General features: G+C 43.6%; 1 protein-coding gene across 3 annotated transcripts in view; it reads right to left on the reverse strand.

The window, feature by feature from the left end:
• Positions 1–19,053, reverse strand: part of DMTF1 (cyclin D binding myb like transcription factor 1) — a 65,766-nt gene that overhangs the window by 33,077 nt on the left and 13,636 nt on the right. Inside the window, exons 2-7 of one of the 3 annotated variants that reach the window (XM_054016972.1) lie at positions 10,971–11,087; positions 9,507–9,626; positions 8,094–8,188; positions 5,883–5,997; positions 2,007–2,083; positions 290–447 (exon numbers count right to left, since the gene is read on the reverse strand). In XM_054016972.1, coding sequence (XP_053872947.1) covers positions 290–447; positions 2,007–2,083; positions 5,883–5,997; positions 8,094–8,188; positions 9,507–9,626; positions 10,971–11,079 — 674 coding nt within the window. In that variant the 5' untranslated portion in view covers positions 11,080–11,087. Of the gene's footprint in view, positions 1–289; positions 448–2,006; positions 2,084–5,882; positions 5,998–8,093; positions 8,189–9,506; positions 9,630–10,970; positions 11,088–19,053 lie in introns of all 3 variants that reach the window. The other 2 variants (XM_054016969.1, XM_054016982.1) reach the window with 2 other exon arrangements.

The following is a 19,053-nucleotide window of genomic DNA, read 5'->3' on the forward strand; positions in this document are numbered from 1 at the left end:
GGAAGCACTTATATAAGTTCTGACAAGACTTTATATCAACAGAACCAAAAAGGGAGGGAGCTTGACCTTTTTTCCCCTAGGCCTAATAAATCTCATGGCAACAGCCTCTAGTCTTGCTTCTCAACTACGTCTGAGTTGAAAGGAATTTACCTTTTTCTCCCCAAAATGTCATTTTCATTACTTGAAGTGAATGTAAAATAAAAAAACAAACAAACAAACAAACAAAAAACAAACACCACATGATCCTAATGATACCAATCAAGCCATGCATTATTATAGGTTTTCATACTTTCCAACATGGTTTCTGTCATCATACATGCGAAGAACTCTTCTATAAACTGCAAAGAGAGGCCGGTTCAGACCCCATGCTATGGTCCTGTAGAAATCTTTTCGTTCATCTTTTGACATCTCAAAGATAATTTCGGTGGCATCTTTTATTCCACGGGCCTAGATAGATAACATTTTAAAAAGAGATTTTAGACAAAACTGTGTATCATTGACGAACAGAACTTTTAAAAATGAGAAGGCTGGTACATTATTCTGAAATTCATGATATTTCATAAAACTATAAGTCAAAATTGTAAACTTGGATTCCTAAATTAGACAACTGAATCTATATCTGCCCAAATAAGTGCAGAACATCACTGAAAAACAGGTCATTTATTCAGAGCCTCAAATATGCATTGAAGTGCCTAACTTCTATACAAGTTTGAAAATTCTAGTAAATGTATATTTTGTGGTAAAAAAAAAAATCAATGTCAAATCTGAGAATATCACACAAAATAAATTTAAACTGACACTGTTTAGTTCATGCACTGGGGTTTTTGTAAGGAGAAAGAAGTTTCACAAACAAACAATCTGAAGAAATGCTTTAATAAAAAAATCAATGTAAAGCTAATTTTAAGGCAGTGGTGCCCAACCTTATTACACAGGAGGGCCACATAAACCTAAGCACAACCTTGTGTACAGATTCTACATATTTTAATCAGATTTAAAGTCACCTGTATTGATTTATATTTTAAGTTCAGCTTGTTATGTATGTATTTAGATAGTGTGTAAATAGAAAATACTGTAAATAGAAACAACCTGTGATAACTAAAATGATGTAAACATGACGACAAAATGCTGATCAATCATTATTGTGTTGAAGCAGGCCTTCTGAAACGCTCTGGTGGGCCATGTACGGCCTGTGGGCCGTAGTTTGGGCACCTCTTTTTAAGGTAAGATATTTCTTTATATTGATGGAAACCCAAACAAAGCTTAATTGTGATAGCACATGAGAACTAGAAAGTGAACATGATTATAAAAGAAAAACAAAACTGACCAATTTAGTTTAATTGTCCAAGCTGAGTGAAGTGAAAAAGGCAAGCAAACATCAGAAATGGGGATAAGGTATGGTAAATTGTATTTTACAAACCATTTCAATGTTAATCCAGAGGGTTATTATTAACCCAAGAAAGAATTGAGACTTTAATTTGATCAAGCTAAATAAAAAAAGGCATGTACATGTGCACGATTTTGTGAGTATAAATTCTAATACCTGTGCAGGTAGGTGTTAGTACTGGAAAAGGTGCACAGAGGTGTTTGCACATGCCCTAGTGAAGACTGGATCTAGCGCCTTCTGTAGGTGTAGATTCGTCTCTTGATGTGGCCATGATTTCCATGGGAGTTACACATGCTCAAGGGAAGATCACACCACTTGAGCACACTGATGTAAAATTTTACAATGAATTATTCTGAGCATGCAAACTGGAAGTGTTGTGAGACGATCTGGCAGAGCCTTAAACCCTAAGTATGATTACAATAAAAATTATATTTACTGATTTTATGCATTAGAAACATTTTTGTGTATTTCAGACAGGCAATAATCAGTTCTACTACAAAATGATCAAAATAAGCCCATTTGCATGTTCTCTGGAAGTTCTACGGAAAGTTAGTTTCAAATAGGATATAGTAGAAACTGCATTACCAGCTAAACTAGCAGACTAATGTACTGTAATTCCTACCTTTAAATAACGTTCAATGTTACTCATCAAAATGTCGATTTCTTCCTTCGACCACATTCCCTGCTTCCATTTATGGCCTTAAAATGGACAAGACAAACTAATCACAATGCTGGAGGCCAGCAAGGTGAGGGAAATCAGAACACACAATTTCCTTACTGAAGTAATTAACAAAGAAAAACATGTAGCTGTTACAAACTAATTAGAACCATTACATAAGCAGTAATTACTCTATTTGCTAAGCAACCAGTTTTCATGTTTGATGGCTTCAGTATCACCAACCGCAAGAGTTAAAAAAAAAAAAATTCACAAGATTCTGATGATTTTAAGTCACTTTTAAAAAAAAAATTTGGGGTTGTTTTTATTTGGCTTCTGGTTTTTGAATCTTTAGGGTGCATTCAAGTCACGTGTTTAGGCTTTTCTCTACAATCATGAGGACCGGGAGTTTTTTTTTTAAAATAATGAAAGCTGAGATTCTCATGTATTCCCATGACTACAGGAGCCAGGGCTTAAAGAAAAACAAATATCACGAGGCACAATAAAATTGCAAAACCTGGCAACACTGCAGCTTTATGTTATGGACCTTATCACTTCCAACCATAACTGCTCTTAGTGCTCCCCATGCAGTCAATGGAAATGAGCTCTATGCCTGGCAGAGTTTGCAGAATTGGGCCCTATGTCATTATTATCTGTATTGGGAATAGTAGCTAGTGGTCACAATCAGAATTGAGGCCCCATTGCATGTGTTGTATTTCCCAAATAAAAACGGCAAATCAATACACACAAACATTAGTTAGGTTTCAGAGTAGCAGCCGTGTTAGTCTGTATCCGCAAAAAGAACAGGAGTACTTGTGGCACCTTAGAGACTAACAAATTTATTAGAGCATAAGCTTTCGTGGACTACAGCCCACTTGCATCCGAAGAAGTGGGCAGTAGTCCACGAAAGCTTATGCTCTAATAAATTTGTTAGTCTCTAAGGTGCCACAAGTAAACATTAGTTAGTAATTTCAATACCATCTAAGCTTTTGGCTTTTTTTAAAAAGCAAAACCAATTCAATTTTATTCAGATATAAGGCTGCAAACCTTAAATACCATGATCTAATAGCCAAGTGGCATTAAAAATAACTGCCTCTTTACTCTTGCCTACAGATATTTTCTCCCTTTGGTGCTCATAACATCTTTACTAGTGACAGATCACATGTAATTAAGGATACGCTCCTGACCCACTTCAGGTACTGAATGCTGGCTACATGCCCATCTCTGCTCAGAAAAAAACAAGTGTTTCCTTCTTAGCCTGATAATTACCAGCAAAACAATTTGGAGAGAATTGACAAAGAGCGTTTGCTTATTGAAATCTAATTATAAATCAAAAGTACAGTCATTATAGCTAATTCTGTTCCTGCAGTTAGGAGAATGTTCTTACACCATGTCCCCAATCTTTCTCTTCCTCCCAAGCTACATACAGAAACCTAGATGAGGTTCCAGAGGTAAATTACACCTATAGTGTATAGTTACAATTCTTTGTCATTTACATGACCATCTGAGCACAGAAATCACACGAAGAGGAGATAGGGCTGCACTTTACATGGAATAGCATCTAATTTGAGGAAAGGAAACCTTATATTATGCCTTTGCTATGTCTGCCTACTTCTAGCCAACTTAAGCCAAGTTTAATATAATACGACACAGGACTTGAAAAACTTATTTAGACACCTATTAGCCAGGGGCATAAAAGTTGGTGGTGCACACTGCCCATGTGAGAAGCTCAGGCTCCACCTTCAAACTGCTGTGATGGGGGAAACATACTGGGATTCCTATAAGCATATTTTCTCTGAGAAAGGTGGCCAGCAGGATTCTGCCACTTTCTCAGGGGTTCCCAAACTTTTTCATAATATGGGCTTATATTTTAATGGAAAGACTGTTCCAGCATCACTTCTCCCATTCACAATTGCACAGACAATCCTCCACTCCATTTACAATTGCATAGGCCACCTGGAATTCATGACCATACAGCATGCCTGTGGGAACCACGACAATTACTTACAGGGGAAAGGAACATGAGGGAAGTGTTTAGTGTGTTTTCACTTTGAACAGCTGGAAATGAGAAGATCCAGCAGCATGTGACCAGTCAGCTCTCCACCCAATCATCAGCAAGAATTCCTTTGGCCACAGTTTGGAGAACACTGCTCTAGGCTAGTTGACTTTGATAAATGTGAAGGCCCCACTGGCTACTGGAAAAGAGGTGCATAATCTCTCTGCTTCCTCACCCTAGAGTCTACCAGCTACTGTCATGGGGCGTCTCAACTACTTTACCCCCAGCCTCCTGAAATGGAAAGCAGTCTCTTTGTACTCTGCCCCCCACCCACCTCAGTTCTTGAATTGAGCACCGTGGAGATTAGAACCTGTGCAGAGCTGAGGAAAAATGGGGATGGAAAAGATGGGGGAAACTAGTGGCTCTTAAAAGCAACCATGCATCCAATCAGGACAGTGAATGAAAGTGATAGACAGGAACAGATAATATGATGGGTGCTCGTTTCTTCCTTCTCCCAGCTCTGAAGTTCCCATTCCCAATGCTTCCCAGTCATTGCTCCCTCCCTACAAGCCACCATCCTCTTTCTGCAGTAAACCTCAGACCTATGGAGTTTCTGTGGAAAATTAAAAGGAAACAAAATAATATTTATTTTGTTCAAAATTTTTCCACAAAGTTTGTTTCAATTTGATTTGAAAAAAATATATAAATAAATAAATAAACAAACACCCACTAATTTTCATTCACCTCTTTCCTCCCCATTGGAAGACGGAGGAAAAAAATTGGCGGGGGGGGGGGGGGGGGAATAATAATAAAAAAAACTGTTTCAAATTGCATCACGAGCATATTCATATTTCCTAAAAGTCCACATTTTGTTGAAAAAAACACAATGAAAAATTTCATCCAGCTCTAATGTGGAACAATTAAGTTCTGAAGTGCTCTACAGCAGTAAGTTTAAATCATGTGATGCTTTTAAAGGACTTGAGGCACTACCGAGTCCCTAAGCAGGATCTCCTTAAATAATTACTACTGCTACTAAAACATTGCCACTCCTGGGAGCATTATAGCACCTGCTCCCTCCCTTACTATAGCTACATCGGGGTGGAGTGGGGGTGGGGGCGCACCACTCTATCCTTCTCCATCAAGATGGGAACAAGAGGAGTAGAAACTGATCACATGTTTTTGTTGTACATCAACGGCAAGTGGCGGATTCATTTAGCATTGTGTTTCAATGAACATTCTGGAAAATAAAAGGAGAGTGAGAATAAGAAGGCCACACACACACACAAGCTCCAGTAGATTCTATAGGGCATTATTTTTTATTTTGTTAAATAAATAGCTTCCTTATTTTTACTCTCCTTTGTAACTTATTTGAAGTTACTGGTAACATATAGTGGAACACTTTTAATCCTAGTCATAGAATATCAGGGTTAGAAGGGACCTCAGGAGGTCATCTAGTCTAACCCCCTGCTCAAAGCAGGGCCAATCCCTAGACAGATTTTTGCCCCCGATCCCTAAATGGCTCCGTCAAGTATTGAACTCACAACCCTGGGTTTAGTAGACCAATGCTCAAACCACTGAGCTATCCTCATCATTCTCTCTACCCCTCTAGATCCCCTTTCACTTTTTATCTTGCCTTTTGTATGGGACAAAGTAAGACCTACTACTGCCCAGTATGGAAAGAGTCTGTATTTCTAGTTTTAGACTTCACCCTGCTAACAAGGATGCAGGCAACCTGCACCAGAATACAGGGTATTTTATGCAGCCTAAAAAGTACCCTCATACACACATTATACAGATCAGCTCACCTTTTTGCAACCAATGGGAGAATTTGGGCCTAAATATCCTACCTTTATTTGTTAGAGAATCCTTATCCTCTTTGGTTGTAAACCAGGCTTGACTAACAGCTGATACTTCTTCATTGCCTAGAGGAGAGATTTCATCCAGTTGTTCATTCTGAAGAATCTTGAAAAGAAGAATTGAAGAGTACCTTGTTAACTGATTTAACATTCATTCCCCCACCTTGAATTTAACATGCAATGCTTGGCAAGTGTAAGTGGAAAAAAGATGGCTGTGTCATACTAGTTGACCTTGCTGGTTGCTAATAAAGTGTATTTGTTTTAGGCAGGGCACTACCAGGATATTTTCCGTTTTTAAACAACACTTTTACCCATCATACTCATGGCCAGCTTAAACTAATATCTCTTCCCAATCATCTTTTACAAAATACACACCAATTTTCTCACAGTAATGGCACTGATATAAATTCTATTTTTTTTTTAAATTGTAGGATATATTGAATCATTTGCTTATCTACTGTAATGTACACTCCTCCTCCGCTATTCTATATTCTGCATAAGGTTTGAAGGTTTACAAACTAAGATCTGTGTTTTCCCTTGTCTTTCTCTCCTTGCAGTGGACCTACTTTACACACCATCAAGAGAAATGACTGATATTTACAAGAAGCTTCACAAATGAACAAAGTACATACAATCTCTAACAACACAGCTTTTGTGCCCCGTAAGGAAAAGATCTTCTTTTAAAAAGTGTATTCTTTATTCAGATATTGGCTTAAATCCGTCGTTATTTGTGTCCAGCTGATGTATTAATTTTATGACAATTACACTTGTCATTTAGCATTAAACTATTAATTTTTAGTATATTTTATTATTCAATTTGTTAAATATTTGTAAAAGAAAAACCTAGTTAACACAACTTATAAAGTAAACAATTAAAAGTGGACTCAAATAGTTTAGAACCCAACTGTAACCTCCACCTTAAAATTGTAATTTGTTAGGAAATGCATGGGGTATGAAGAGGACAGACAGAAGAGGGGGAAATAGTACTAGCAAGGACCAGAAGATTGAAGACAGGTAAGACGTGTGGGGGAAAATATAACTGGTAGTTTTGCAGACACTGGATATGGCAGAACTGTATTTGTAGTGAGTGGAGTCAGGTGATATGCACCTTAAATAGGGGCAGTAACAGCAGGAAGAGAAAAGTAAAGAAAAACATTCAGAGATTTAGGGTATGTATACATTACAGAAGCTACAGAAGCACAGCTACTGCCCTGCAACTGTGTAACTGTAGCGTAGAAGGTGTTTTTCTGTCAATGCAGATATGTCACCTCTCTGAGAGGGAATAGCTAGGTAAAAGGAAGAATTCTTCCATCAACCTAGCTGCATCTACAGTGAGGCTTCAGTCAACCTAACTACATCACAAAGTGCATGAATTTTTTCACAGCCCTGAGCGATGTAGCTAGGTCGACCTAAGTTTTAGGTATAGATCAGGCCTCTGAAAGCATTGCTGTAGCCTCCAGGGAAGCTAGGGATTTTAAAACTCTGACCCAAAAGAGCTGGCAGTGGCCAGATGGGAGCAGAGTGATCGCAAATAGGTCCAGTTGGCCCCCACTATCCTTGCTGGAACATCTCTGGAGAGATGGGAGCTGTAAACGCCACACCCAATAGAGATAATAATACTTACTATCTTAACTCTCAAAGGTGTTGTGAGGATTAATTAGATAATGGGCTCAGTCCTACTCCAACTGAAGTTAAAACTCTGACTTCAGTGGAGAAAGGATTGGGCCCAACATCTAAGTCGCTTTTTAATGTGAAGTGTGCTGTATGAAAGCTGAGTATTTTTAGGCTTAAACCTTTCTTTCTCTTGACAATGGTACTACCTGAAAGGTTTTACCATAAGGATTGTAAAACTTATTTTCCCCTGAACACCACCACCTGCAGTAGTGGTAAATTTAAAAGCCCAGCCATCTCATCTTTCTATATGGCGCTCTCTAAAACAAATCAAAGCAGTTGTGCTACACCTGTCATAACTTAGTGCACCAATCCGTGTACAGAAAATTTCACCAAATCATGTTTTCCTTTGAAAAATTAAAATGTATATTTATTGGACAGAATCTTCCAAACAAGACCAGTGTCACTGTAGGTCAGTTTCACTAACAGGACACACAGTTCCCATTTAATCAAAACTTTTTGCTTCTTAATTTAACATGAATACGCAAGTTAATTAAAAGCCCTTGGACCAAGCCTGAAGCTTTACCATACCTGGATCTGAGTAACAGTTCCTTCATTAATCTCATCATCTGCTACCTCAGTGGTAGCAGTCATGGTCACCTCAAAGCTCTGATCATTTTCTGAAACTTCAAAACATGTAAATTAGTAGCGTAGTTTTTTTCTGGAATATTTGATATGTAGAGTACAGGATTTACACAACACAGTACCTGGTCTGCAAATCTGAATAAAGCTGTGCTCTGACACTGATTTTTTGGCCTAGTAAAAACACTAAGATGCTTGCTAATACTTTGCTTTGTAAAGTTCAAATAAGGATTTTAAAACCAGGACCTATACAACTAGGACATCTACCACCTTTTGGTAGATTCATGTTATAAACTGAATGCGAAACAAAAAATAAAATTAGTTTTAAATAACTGGGTGCAAACAGCACAATGTGAAGGTTTCTTTTTCTGTTCTATATTTTGTTTTCATTACTCTCCAATGACTATTAGTGTACAACTTTCAAACCAGTTGGCAGCAACTTTTACAGCTTATTTTTCCTGAAACTCCAACATTATTAATTGATATTTTTACAAATGTAAACACTCTAAAGTCCCAACAAAGTTCTAGATGCTTTACTTCATACAAACCGGACAGAAAGTAGAGCCAATGAGTAGAGACGTTAGTGTTTCGGAATACCCAGACTCACTAGAACCACAGGTTCAAACCCTGGCAAGCTTGATTCAATTCTCTATCATACTGTGGTAAATAACTCAAGCACCACACAGTTCTCTGCATATGTGTGGATCTTTCAGATATGACCTCAAACATGGAAAGCCCAACTATTCTGTTTGGACATAAAGATCCTGTACTCTTTTAATAAGAGCAGAGTGTTTGCGTTGGTGTCCTCCCAACTCTGCCTCCTCGAGTGGTACAGTATGCTAGTTGGTTGCTACTCTCTATCCAACAGCTGGGTTTACTTCATTGATACTGTATATATACAGCTTGTTGTAAAGCGTTCTATGACTTATGGGGGTTAAGGGTGATAAAAAAGTGTAAAATATTGATAGAAACACTGACAAAATAAAGTGTTCTAAAATATTGCTAATTTTTTTTTGCTCCAAGAGTCATCATCATGTTTCTATTACGCCTTTGGCGTTTAGGGCAGTGACGAAGCTCCTCCACTCCTGTCTGTTTCTGGCAAGTCTTTCAATGCTTCAAGAGTGCCAGAACATAAATGCACCGCTACCTCGATATAATGCGACCCGATATGACACGAATTCAGATAGAACGCGGTAAAGCAGTGCTCTGGGGGGGCGGGGTTGCGCACTCCGGTGGATCAAAGCAAGTTCAATATAACGTAGTTTCACCTGTAACGCGGTAAGATTTTTTGGCTCCCAAGGACAGCGTTACATCGAGGTAGAGGTGTATAATATGCACTCTGATTAGTGTTCAGTGACTTACTTGGAACTGCAACAACAGAAATGCATGGAGTGGAATCATCAATACTCTGATCATCCTCTGATGATAAACAAAGTCTCTTGTGTGGAGGTTCAGTGCTGTCTTCTGAGTCTACTTCATCAGCTTCTAGTAACAAAAACACATCCAGAGCCCTTTCTATTAACATAATGAACCTTTTGTTGACCAAACATTGTTGAAGCTAAAAACAAATATGTGAAAGCTTGCTCAGTGCTCTCATTCAAGTGTTCTCTTTCCTATCTAAACTGAACCTCACTCTTGCTAAACCATGTTAATAGTGTGGGTGATTAGCCATTGGAACAGCTTACAAGAGGATTCTTTGTCACTGGAAATTTTAAAATCAAGATTGGATGTTTTTTTAAAAAGATATACTCTAGTTCAAACAGCAATTAATCCAGGAAAGTCCTAAGGCAGGGGTAGGGAACCTACAGCATGCGTGCCAAAGGCGGCACATGAGCGGATTTTCAGTGGCACTCACACTGCCTGGGTCCTGGCCACTGGTCCAGGGGGGCTCTGCATTTTAATCTAATTTTAAATGAAGCTTCTTAAACATTTTAAAAACCTTCTTTACTTTACATACAACAATAGTTTAGTTATATATTACAGACTTATAGAAAGAGACCTTCTAAAAACGTTAAGATGTATTACTGGCACGCAAAACCTTAAATTAGAGTGAATAAATGAAGACTCGGCACACCAATTCTGAAAGATTGCAGACCCCTGTCCTAAAGCCTGTGTTGTTCAAGAGGCCAGATTAGAAGATGACAATGGTCCCTTGTGGTCTCAACATTTGAATCCTCTCCGAAGCAAAGCAAGCCCCTGAGGCTGCGAATAACCATGCTGGTGCTCAACTCCAGGAATGTGAGTAGTCCCACTGAAGTCAATCAGCTACTCATGTGCTTAAAGTTAAACAAGTATGTAAATTCTCTGTAGGATTAAAGTGTATACCGGTAGATTTGTAAAATTATAAAATAGATGTTAATAATCCAGTGTGACCAAAAGAAGTCAAGATCTGTATTTTTAAAATGTTGTTTTTATAATGCACCAGTTAAAGGTGTGTGAGATGCTGTACTAGTTTCAAGAAATAACTAACAACAGAGTCAATGGCCCAGGAACCAGCCACTTAAAAAAATTCAAGTCAACTGAAGGGAAAACTTGATGACAACAAGCAGGACAACATACCCAAGAAAAATGTTATCTGAAAGAAAAGGTCTTACACAGAGCTTTAAAGACAGATAAAGGGAAATCCTGAGAAAGGGAGGTCCTAGAACACAAAATGTCCTGCGCTAGCCCAAAGCAGACAGAACCTCAGCATGGACAGCAAAGACAATCCGACTGATAACATCTCACTTGGAGGGACACAGGTGGAGAGGGAGATTGAAAAGGGTTTCAAAATAAATAGAACCAATAAGAGAGAGAGAATACAAACACTGGGATAATTCTCTATACCATTCTGGGGGCAATGAAGTATAAGGTTCCCTTCGGTGTCCTGGGTCAAAGTCACAGAGTTCACGGTTTCTACTGTCACTGTGTCAGACTCTTCTTCAACTGTGCTCATACTCAAACCTGAACAGAAGAAAAAAAATTAAGTCTTCTTTGAGCAGACTCCTACTTTCAATGTACGACATATTCTCTCTCTTGCATTTAATGAGTAGTACAAAACTCCTTTAGGGACCTGGGAGTCAGGAGACCTGGGTTCTATCCTTGCTCTGACACTGACTCATTGTATGGCCTGAGCAAGTTGAGGCTTGAAAAATATTCCTGACTTGACTTTTCATCCGTGCTTAAACACTATTCCACAACACAACTGCTTTCCTGTACATTTGTCATATACATTTTTATAAATTATAAGAACATTTCAAAGCTATCTAGGTGCCTAAAATATGCACACAGGAGCCCAACTTCACAATTTAGGTGCATCTGCCATTTTCAGAAGGGACGTTAGGTTCTGCATAAGCTTCCTAAGTGACTTTTTTATTAATTTAAATAGGAAGTATTTAGTCTGAAACATAGGAAGAATCACAAGTATTAGAAATAAAAGGACCTAGCAGATCATTTAGTCCATCTTCCTACCAGTGCATGACTGTTCCCTACAGTACATTTGCTACTGCTTCATCCCACTGAATTTAAGAAGTCTCAACTGGGCTTCCAGTACTTCCTTTAGGGGACTATTCCACAATACATCTCACTGTCAGTAACTACTGATACACAGGTACAGATTTTCACTTTCTTAATTTCATTCTATTACTCCTATTCATATCCCCATCTGCCATATAATAATAATAATTCCTCTTCTTCCTTAAAGTTTACACCCTTCAATCATGCATAGACTGTCACATTATTCTCCTTAGGCATTGCTTAGCCAAGCTATAGGCAATTGGCTTTTTTCAAGGCCTCAGTACTACAAAGATGTATTCACGTGCTTAAAGTTAGTTGTGTGTGTAAATCTTTGAAGGATTGGAGCCTTAATCTTTCCTCATAAGCAAACCCCTTTAGGCCTGTGATCATTTCTTTCGGTTGCTCTTCTCTGAAGTCCTTCCAGTTTGTCCATATCTTTCTGGTAACGTAGTGCCCAGAAATAAATGCAATATTTCAGCTGTGGTCATACCAGACCAGTACTAGGAAGGACAATTACCTCTCTTATCTACAATATAGATCTGCATATGCAGCCAAAGATGCACTGGCCTCTTTGGTTACTATGGGGTATTGAAGGATGAATTTGCTGTCCATTAACAGCCCCTGGTCTCTTGCAGCTGCTTCTCAGGTTTCTCTATCCCACTACATACCATACCATGGTTTTGGATTCTTCTTCACTAGATGTATTACCTTTCATTTTTTTCAAATCTCGTACTCTCTCTGCCCATGTTTCTAAGGTCTTCAAAGTCTTTTTTATATTATTTCTTTGCCCTCTCTACTACTGGTGAAATTTTTCATCTGAGAATTTTATTAATGGGTTGTTTACGTTAGCTTCCAGATCTTTAGTTAGGATGTTAAATAAGACCACACCTGCTTCTGGAAGGAGGATGCCACCATTTCCCATCCAGCCCCCGCCCCTCCTTTTTGTGAGTGGCTCTTCCACACAGCAACAGTAGACAGAAAAAAAATTTTTTTTTAAACCTAGAAAATGTTATTTTAAAACCAAAACACTGAAAAAGGGTCACGGGGCAGTATAGTACCGGAAACAACTTTTAACTCATGTTTTATAAGTGGTTATTATTGACAGTAACTCCTACAGATGATCCCAACCAGGCCAGGGTCCCATTGTGCTAGGGTCTATACAGTGTGACAAAGTTCCTCCTCTATCTTGGTGGGTCCTGCACTTATTGGCGGATTTTCTTGCCTCAGAGATTCACCATGGGTTGGGGAACAGCCCAGAGACCTTCCCCTCTGGAAGAACCCACAGTCCAGGTCAATTGGGAGGTTTGGGGGGAACCCGGGCCCGCCCTCTACTCCGGGTTCCAGCCCAGGAGCCTGTGGACTGCAACTGTTTATAGTGCCTCCTGTAACAGCTGCATGACAGCTACAACTCCCTGGGCTATTTCCCCATGGCCTCCTCCAAACACCTTCCTTATTCTCACCACAAGACCTTCCTCCTGGTGTCTGATAACGCTTGTGCTCCTCAGTCCCCCAGCAGCACACCTTCTCACTATCAGCTCCTTGTGCCTCTTGCTCCCAGCTCCTCACACTCGCACCACAAATTGAAGTGAGCTCCTTTTTAAAACCCAGGTGCCCTGATTAGCCTGCTGTGACGAACTGGGCCTGTTCTCACTGTGGTCTGTGAATGCTGACAGGGGAGTGTGGCTGGAATAGTCTGCATTGGAGGATGGGAGACAGCCCGAGGGCGCATACCTGAGTGTGTAACACGAGAACCCAGGAAGGGGTTGAAGGCCAGGTGACTCCTTAGCCCGGGAAACTGAACAAAGGCTGTGGGAGGGGTCGCGGAAGCCAGAGTGTGGGAAGCAGGCTGGAGAGATGGCTGGGAGGCAGAGATGGCTCTGACCTCCCAAGGGGGGCTGGGCTGGGATGCCTTGGGACCCCAAGATGGACCTAACTGAGGGGGTCCCTGTTGTCTGTGCCTGCAAGACCTGTCTTGGACTGTATTCCTGTCATCCAAATAAACCTTCTGCTTTACTGGCTGGCTGAGAGTCGCAGTGAATCGCAGGAAGCCGGGGGTGCAGGGCCCTGAGTTCCCCAATACTCCGTGACAACTGGTGGCAGAGGTGGGATCTACTGCACCCCGTGGACGGCACTTCCTGCAGTAAGTGACTGGGGAGCAGTAAAACGAAGGGGGATTGACGGGGACCAGGCGTGCTGAAGAGTGAGAGAGAGACTGTTATTACCCCTGGGAGTGTGTGACCAGCGAGAAGGACTTTTGCAGTAACAGGGTCCCCCGGGGGGATCGCAGCGAGTGGTCCCAGGGGCGGAGGAGTCTGCAGCTCGACCCTGGCAGAGAGGTGGTGACCTCGAGAAGGGCTGGCACACTAGGGGGCCCTCTGGGAACTGTGGGGAGCTGTGAGCACACAGGCCGGTGAGTGGCCAGCAGGAAGATGTATGCCAAGCGGCTTAAGAGCGACCTGGTGGAGCTGTGCAAGCAGAGGGGGCTGTGCATTGGGAGGCTCACTAAAGAACAGCTCATTGCCCGGCTGGAGGCGGAAGATCGCGCGAATGAACTGATCCCTGTGTCTCAGGGAAGCAGCCTGGCAAATGCAGCGCAGGCACCAGTGTCTGTCCCAGCTGGGAGTGGTCAGCCGGCTGCTGAGGGCTTCCCGAGACCCCTCCTTCCTATGCCTAGGAGAAGGGTGGGGAGGAGCCCAGCAAATACCAAAGGCGCCGTGGCCCCCCCCGGCCAGCAGGGGACCCTCCCGGCGAAGCTCGCCGGCCAGCAGAGGATCCTCCCAGCGACGTTCGGCATCCGTGGAGCGGAATTGGCTGGAATGGGAGAAAGAGCTAAAACTGAGAGAGCTGGAGGATCGTGAACAACAGAGACAGCATGAACGGGAGGAGAATGAGAGACAGAGACAGGAGAATGAGAGACAGCATCAGCGTGAACTGGAACTGGCGAGACTGAGGGGCAGCGAACCCCCGGCTGCGGTGAGTGAGGGAGGACCCAGGACTGCACGGAGCTTTGATAAGTGCATCCTGGCCCCACACAAGGAGGGGGAGGACATGGATGACTTCCTGGAGGCCTTTGAGACGGCCTGCGAGCTGCACCGGGTTGATCCCGCGGACAGACTCCGGGTCCTTACCCCCTTACTGGACCCCAAATCCGTGGCATTGTACCGCCAACTGGGAGAGGCAGAGAAAGGGGACTACGAACTATTCAAAAAGGCCCTGCTACGTGAGTTTGGGCTGACTCCTGAAATGTACCGGGAAAGGTTCCGGAGTCAAGATAAAACCCCTGAGATCTCATATCTGCAACTAGCCGCCCGCATGGAAAGATACGCCAGCAAGTGGGCTGGTGGGGCCCAGACGAAGGAAGACCTGATTAAACTGCTGGTACTGGAGCAACTGTATGAGCGGTGCCCATCCGACCTGAGGCTGTGGTTGGTGGACAGAGAGCCAGAGAACCCGCGACACGCCGGGCAGCTGGCCGATGAGTTTGTAAAGAGCCGGTCAGGAGATAAAAGGGAGGAGTCCCAAAGGAACAGTCCCACCACAACGCAGAGAGAGAGTCACCATGGGACCTCCCCATGGGAAAATACAGAAAAAACCCATCAGAGGGGAGCATCCGGCATCAGGACCATCCGACCTACTCAAGGGGACCCATGGGACATGGGCTGCTACCACTGTGGCCAAAAGGGCCACATACGGGCCCAGTGCCCTAGGCTCAGGGACAGACTGAGCAGACCGAACCCATAGAGGGTTGACTGGGTAGAGACCCAGCCCGGCGAGAGGCAGCATTCCCAGGGAAGGGGGGCTGGCAGAGTACCACCTGCTAAGGAGGGAGGAGAGCTCCAGGCCAGCTCCTCTAGGGGGCTGGATGCCCCAGACTCAGGGTTTTTGGTTTATACGGTGGGCGCGGGGCTGTCCCTCCGGAGAGAGTACCTTGTTCCCCTGGAGGTGGATGGGAGGAAGGTCAATGGATACTGGGATACGGGCGCAGAGGTGACGCTGGCCCGGCCCGAGGTGGTGGCCCCAGATCAGGTGGTGCCCAACACCTACCTGACCCTGACGGGGGTGGGCGGAACACCAGTCAAAGTGCCCGTGGCAAGGGTACACCTGAAGTGGGGGGCCAAGGAGGGCCCCAAGGATGTGGGGGTACACCCGTATTTGCCCACTGAGGTATTGATGGGGGGGGACCTGGAGAACTGGCCAAGCAACCCCCAAAAGGCACTGGTTGTGACCCGCAGTCAGAGCCGGCGAGGGGCACTGCGCCCTGGCCTTGGGGGGGGTGCCTTGCCTGAGGCGCAGGACCCTAACCTGGTGGGGAGGGAATGCCCAGGGACACGGCTCAGGGAGGCTGCAGCTTCAGGCCCAGCGGGCGAGGAAGAGCAGGTGGCCATCCCTGTCCCAGCTGCTGAGTTCCAGGCCGAGTTACAGAGAGACCCCTCCTTGCAGAAGATAAGGGACCTAGCCGACCTCAATGCGGTACAGACCATGGGACGAGGTGGCCGGAAAAGGTTCCTGTGGGAGAAGGGGTTCCTGTACCGAGAATGGGCTCCCCCAGGGAAAATGGAGTCAGGGGGGATCAGGAGGCAGCTGGTGGTACCCCAGAAGTATCGCCGCCAGCTGCTGTGCCGGGCCCATGACATTCTCCTCTCAGGGCACCAGGGAACCTGGTGTACCCAGCAGAGGCTGCTACGGAGCTTTTACTGGCCTGGGGTCTTTGTTACTGTCCGACAGTACTGCGGATCCTGTGACCCCTGTCAGAGGGGGAGGAAGGCCTGGGACAAGGGGAAAACAGCTTTAGGACCCTTGCCCAGCATAGAGGAGCCTTTCCGGAGGGAGGCCAAGGTTAAAAGGGCGGCTCTGAACCAAGAGAGCCCAAAGCACAGACCTCCAGACTGGAGCGCTGGGAGAAGACCACAGCCCAGTTGGAGCCCCAGAGGTATGGGGGTGGGAAAAGGGCACAGGCCGCATAAACCTTCCCACATGCGAACTGCGAGTGCCATCAAGCACCCCCGACCTAAGGGGGGGCGTGAAACTGAAGGGGCCTGGTGTAATTCTCACCAAGGAATGGGAGGGATGCGGGGGCATCCATGGGAACGGGGGTAGGTTCGAACTTCCCCGGGTCACTGGCTAAAGTGACCCTGCTCAGTTCGGTCTCGAAGGGGGGAGATGTGACGAACTGGGCCTGTTCTCACTGTGGTCTGTGAATGCTGACAGGGGAGTGTGGCTGGAATAGTCTGCATTGGAGGATGGGAGACAGCCCAAGGGCGCATACCTGAGTGTGTAACACGAGAACCCAGGAAGGGGTTGAAGGCCAGGTGACTCCTTAGCCCGGGAAACTGAACAAAGGCTGTGGGAGGGGTCGCGGAAGCCAGAGTGTGGGAAGCAGGCTGGAGAGATGGCTGGGAGGCAGAGATGGCTCTGACCTCCCAAGGGGGGCTGGGCTGGGATGCCTTGGGACCCCAAGATGGACCTAACTGAGGGGGTCCCTGTTGTCTGTGCCTGCAAGACCTGTCTTGGACTGTATTCCTGTCATCCAAATAAACCTTCTGCTTTACTGGCTGGCTGAGAGTCGCAGTGAATCGCAGGAAGCCGGGGGTGCAGGGCCCTGTGTTCCCCAATACTCCGTGACACCTGCCTAAATTGATTCTAGCAGCTTCTTCTTAATTGGCTCCAGGTGTCCTAATTAGCCTGCCTGCCTTAACTGGTTCTAGCAGGTTCCTGATTACTCTAGTGCAGCCCCTGCTCTGGTCACTCAGGGAACAGAAAACTACTCATCCAGTGACCAGTTTATTTCCCCTCTACCAGACTCCTGTACCCCGCTGGTCTGGGTCTGTCACAACAGACAGCCCCTACCATACGGAATTTACAATCTACATTTTAAATTGATAATGTTCCTCGAGTGGAATTGCTTTGGCAAAAAACTCCTATTATTTTAGATAGAATCATTTTGTCTAATTAGTTACTGAAGACTGTCAGCAACTGCTGTAATTACTAGAGAGAATAAGACCATTGTTGGCATTTAGAATGAATTCATCATCTTAGAAAGCGTCACAAATCATGCAAGTCAATTCTGGTGCTTGTTGGAGGGATTCCAATTTAAAGCAACCAGCCATTTAAAATATGGGTAATGATGATTGCTTCCTAGGATGAAATGTTGTTATCTCTTCATTATGGTGAGAATTCTGAATGTTGTTGATAACCTAGAGCAGGGATAGGCAACCTATGGCACGTGTGCCGAAGGCGGCACGTGAGCTGATTTTCAGTGGCACACTGCTTGGGTCCTGGCCACCAGTCCGGGGGGCTCTGCATTTTAATTTAATTTTAAATGAAGCTTCTTAAACATTTTAAAAACCTTATTTACTTTACATACATACAATTGTTTAGTTCTATATTATAGACTTATAGAAAGAGACCTTCTAAAAACGTTAAAATGTATTTCTGGCACGCGAAACCTTAAATTAGAGTGAATAAATGAAGACTTGGCACACCACTTCTGAAAGGTTGCCGAACCCTGACCTAGAGCAAACTAAACTGCAAGCAGTATTTGTTGAAAAAGTTATGTTGTTGATTTTAAGGGACTGGAACATGCATCCTTAGCCCACGTGGAGATTGAGAAATATTCAACATGTTTTACTAATAGGTGGACTATATCTTCTTTAGACTTGAACCTTGATTCTTTAGTTTAATGTTTGAGAAGTGGGCAAGCAGAGGAAAATTCCTCACTTGTTCTTTTGATGGAAGGGAGAATAGGACCCTTTATTGCCACAGCACATTTGTACTTTCTAAAAAGCAACAGAGGGTCCTGTGGCACCTTTAAGACTAACAGAAGTATTGGGAGCATAAGCTTTCGTGGGTAAGAACCTCACTTCTTCAGATGCAAGGCTTTCTAGACAGTTTTCAACGGGCATGGAATCACATGGGAGTGTTGCAGTTACAATTCTCACGGAAAAGTGTCTTGAAATTAAGCATCCTTATTTAGCAGCCATTAGCGTAGGATTATTTCCCCCCATCTCTCTCTCTCTCTCTCTCTCTCTCACACACACACACACACACACACACGTCTGCTGTTTTTCCTTCCAGGACTTCACTGGATCCCACTACAGTGTGGAAGACAGATGAGACAAACTTGTTTATAAAAGCAAATTTCAACCATGTATTTCACTAAAGGCTCATTTTTATTGATCTTGGAGGGGGAGGAAGTTCTAGCACTATAAATGCTAGGAAATATAGGACAGGGTTTTTACTGTAGGCATCCACAATGAAAACCGAATAAAGAGATCTGACAGCTGAGCTTTCCTCTGCCCTTCCTTTCCCACGGGCATTTAGGACTGGTTAGAGTGCAGTGGAAAGATCTCTGAGACATTTTGGCATGGGGGTAGGCTCCTAAGTTGGCAATATAACATTGGTAGTACAGAGTAAT

This window comes from Malaclemys terrapin, chromosome 1 (assembly GCF_027887155.1).
Source record: "Malaclemys terrapin pileata isolate rMalTer1 chromosome 1, rMalTer1.hap1, whole genome shotgun sequence".
NCBI lineage: Eukaryota > Metazoa > Chordata > Testudines > Emydidae > Malaclemys > Malaclemys terrapin.